Consider the following 3791-nt stretch of genomic DNA (forward strand, 5'->3'; position numbering starts at 1 on the left):
AGTATCATCACCCGAAAATGATGGAAGTTCTACACGTTTCAACAAACCATCGCACTTCTCCGTCAATGAGTTCCGTTAAATACCTTCCTCCGATCTAGACGTACGACCCGTTTCCCAGTTCGATTGATGTACCGGATGATTAGGATGTCGATACGGTTGTGGACTCGGCTCCGATACCTCCACAGCTTTTGAATCTTTCTTCGCAATCAGCTCACACAACTTCGAGAAGTTCGAATCCATCTTCGATTGTAACTCCTCATAGTGATCTTACGATTTCCTCTCCAGATCTTCGATCTTCGACATTGATTTCTCCTCCAATGCTCAAATCGCCGCTCGAAACTCGCTATTCGTCTCCTATTGCGACGAAGTATGATCGCGCCACGTCTTTGAGAGCAACTCCATCGTCACCGGTTCGTCTTCTCCCTGGCTACACAACACTTTCTTCATCGTATCTCTCTCCGTCGACGTCACGATTGTTCGATCCAGAGCGCTCACACCGCACCAATTTGATAGGAACTGGATGTATATTTGACTATAACCACCCAACCTCCCCTCTTGAAATCTCTAATCGAGAATCAAGCCAAAGTCAATTACAAGAAGGCCTTAGCCACCCCCCCCCTCCGTAAAATAAGAGCTGGGTCCTCTTATATAGTGAGGCCCAGTAACAAATGAAACACTATCTTTATTATCCTGTAACCACCACTGCCAACTCATCCTTGCAGCTCACGCCATCCTCCTCTTCTCCATTTTCCTTCTTCTTCTTCCTCACATATACCTTCGATAGCATATCAGAAGGACGAACAAAGAACCTGACAGCAGATTTGAGAAACGGGAAGACGACCGGTGACACGTGTTGTAGACAGTTCATCGATCTCGAAGCCTAAGATGTGAAGCGGAAGGGCTAAAGCTTTGGTTTTGGACGATGCAGGATCCATTTGTGCGATCTGTGGTGGGGTTAGGTAGGTGAGTGTCTTCTTAGGAGTTAGATAATAACCAAGGATGGGACAAAGTGGGTAGGATAGGTTGAATTGTCTTGTTGGTCGAATATTTTTGAAACTGAGAGTGATAGCGGGGGTCCACTCCCCTCTAGTCCAAATGTCAAAAGCTGATAAACATTCTTATCAGATAGAATTTTTTTTTTTCTCCTGTCGAATGTGGGACTTGAAGCCTTATAATGGGCTACAGTAAATTAAGGCCCTTTTGTGGCACATAATAAACTAATCTATTATTATTTTAAAAGTGAATTTGATTATTTATCATATTCTCAATGATTTTAGGATAAATTATATTTTAATTATTATTATTAATTAAGTTTTATTTTAACTTGTTATATATATTTATCATGATATTTAAGATAATTAATAAATATGAATCTATTTTATTGATATATATATATATAGTATTTAAAAAAATATATATTTAATATATATACTTATCATGATATTTAGAAAATTTAATTAAAAATATATATATTAACAACTTATTTGAGAGAGTAATTCACTCATTAGGATAATTTGAATGATATCACTTGGCCGAGAAAAATCTCCAGATACATCATTGTGCAAGCCAGCATTACCTTGAATCTAAGGAGGCAATCGAAGCTCTCTTAAACTTCAAACAATGATTCAGAGAAAGCTCTGGAGAGTTTCTCTGTTTTGTTCACCATTAAAACTTTGTCGTTAGCTCATAGAGCTCTCTCTTTTTGTCGAACAACAGATCTGCGCGCTTGTAAGGAAGCTTGGGTTCATATGCATAACCCAAATTCGGACATCCTTTCAAGTTATACTCATTGGCAGGTCAAAGTCGAGCTTGATGAATCGATTGTGATTGTGGTTTTGTCTCCTTGTGTTGATCTTGGTGTTGTGCAGATGGGAGAATGAATGTATTCACGCATCATCAAGAGTAAACAAATTAGAGGATGATGAACCCTTGTGATAAGCTAGATCTGGATTTTTGCTTTCGCCGTGTTTCTGGATTTGCTGCCGCATCTTTTGGATGGATCCGGACGTCTAACAATCTTAGGCTCACGAGAGAGAGAATCAAACCAGTTTCATCTCTCGAGACCGCTCCGACATCGTCTTCTTCTTCAGACGTCACCGATTTAGCTTCACTCGAGCAATCCATGGAGAGTCTCGGCCTAGGTATCGATGTCGTCGTCTCCTGTCTCGCTAGATTTTTTCTTCCAGATTTCCGGTCCACCAGTGGAGATCGTCGAAGACGGGAAACCTTACGTGATGTTCGGAGACGACAAGCCTATAGTATTGGGCTCGTTGGTGGGCCTTTAGTGACATCAACCGCCGGGCTTCATGAAAAGCTTCCTTCTTTACCGAGATGACTTGTGGTCAAGCTAGATCTAGGGTTTTCCCAAATTTGATATGCTTTGAAGATAGTTCTCCTTAGTCTCCTCCTTCTAGCGCCAACTGTTTGACCCAAAAATGGTGTTTATGCTGGTTTTGTTTGTTGGAATCATACAATAAAGAACCTAAGGATAAAGATTAGATTCTTGAAGTTTAAGAGAAATCTAGTGTAAAGTGAATCAAAGAATGTATAAAATCCTAATAGGATGTGTTCTAGGTCTAAATGTAAAAGAGAGGATCCCCTTAATAAAGAGCGGTGTATCTCTATTTATACAAGAAAAAACCTAGAGCTTTATAGTAAAATGAGCCTAATTTATTGTCTAATGGAGCTTGAGGGAGGATGTATATCAACCCCCAACATTAATATCATCCGAAGACCGAAGAAAGACGCAAATGATGCGTTAGGACACAGTTTTTGCAGACTTAGAAGCTACTTTTAGAGGTTGATTGTTTCTAGTTTTTGGAATAGTTTTTGGTTTTTGTTTTTCAAAAACCATTTTTCATCCAATCAAGCTTTTTGAAAAGTAGCTTTCCTAAAATCTAGGGAAACTAGTTTTTAGAATAACTGTCAATTTGTAAACAAAAGCCAAAAACTAGTTTTTTCAAGTTTTTGGTTAGAATTTTTGTTACATTTATTTATTATTACAAAATGTACCACGTACGATGCATTTGTTTTGGTAAACGCACGTGAGCCAAATAGATAAATCACTAGGCTAATACTTAAGGCACTTGCATGCTTGATTACTAATAATAATTCTTGAGCACATCTATATAAACCTAAGGCATATTTCATATATTTTAATTATAACACAGCATAGTTTTACTAAAGTTATGACGCTATTTAAATATTTGATCAAATAATAAACTAATGGTCACATTTTTTTTATTTAATAGAGTAAATTACATCTATGCTAATTATAACAAAACTTAATTTTGATAAAACTATCATAAAATATCTGAATGTTAATAGAGTAAATTTCTGCATCTTTGTGGGATTCAAGATAGTTTTTATTTTATGTTTGATATTGTTGTTTTACAATAATTTTTTAATAAGTTTGGAGAGTGTTTTGATAATAGTATCTTCTTTCTTATTTTTCCATAATAAACTTATTATTATTATTAATATTTTATTATTTTATTATTTTTAAAAGCAAAAACCAAAAACTAAAAACCAAAATCTAAAATTACCAATCAAGTTTTTCAAAAAACAAAAATCTACTGCAAAATCAAAAACTAAAAACTAAAAACCAAAAACTAAAATCCAAAAACCAAAAACTAAAAACCAAAAACTAAAAACCAACAAAACAATCATCACCTTACATTTCTAGCTAAGTGTTTCTCTAGATTAAAATATTTTATTTTTGCCTACAGTTTTAGCATTCTTATATGAACAAATTACATTAAATAAGTTCATTATTGATTGTACCTTTTGTT

The 3791-nt window shown here is 35.6% G+C and overlaps 1 protein-coding gene across 1 annotated transcript in view; it reads right to left on the bottom strand.

The window, feature by feature from the left end:
* The window catches only part of LOC106293805 (1,4-dihydroxy-2-naphthoyl-CoA thioesterase 1-like), a 1654-nt gene extending 597 nt beyond the window's left edge, over positions 1 to 1057 (bottom strand). Inside the window, exon 1 of the mRNA XM_013729443.1 lies at positions 810 to 1057. Within this exon, the coding sequence (XP_013584897.1) occupies positions 810 to 935 (126 nt within the window). The 5' untranslated portion in view covers positions 936 to 1057. The remainder of the gene's footprint in view (positions 1 to 809) is intronic.
* Positions 1058 to 3791: the final 2734 nt, after the last annotated feature.

This window comes from Brassica oleracea, chromosome C5 (genome assembly GCF_000695525.1).
Source record: "Brassica oleracea var. oleracea cultivar TO1000 chromosome C5, BOL, whole genome shotgun sequence".
NCBI classification, from domain to species: domain Eukaryota; kingdom Viridiplantae; phylum Streptophyta; class Magnoliopsida; order Brassicales; family Brassicaceae; genus Brassica; species Brassica oleracea.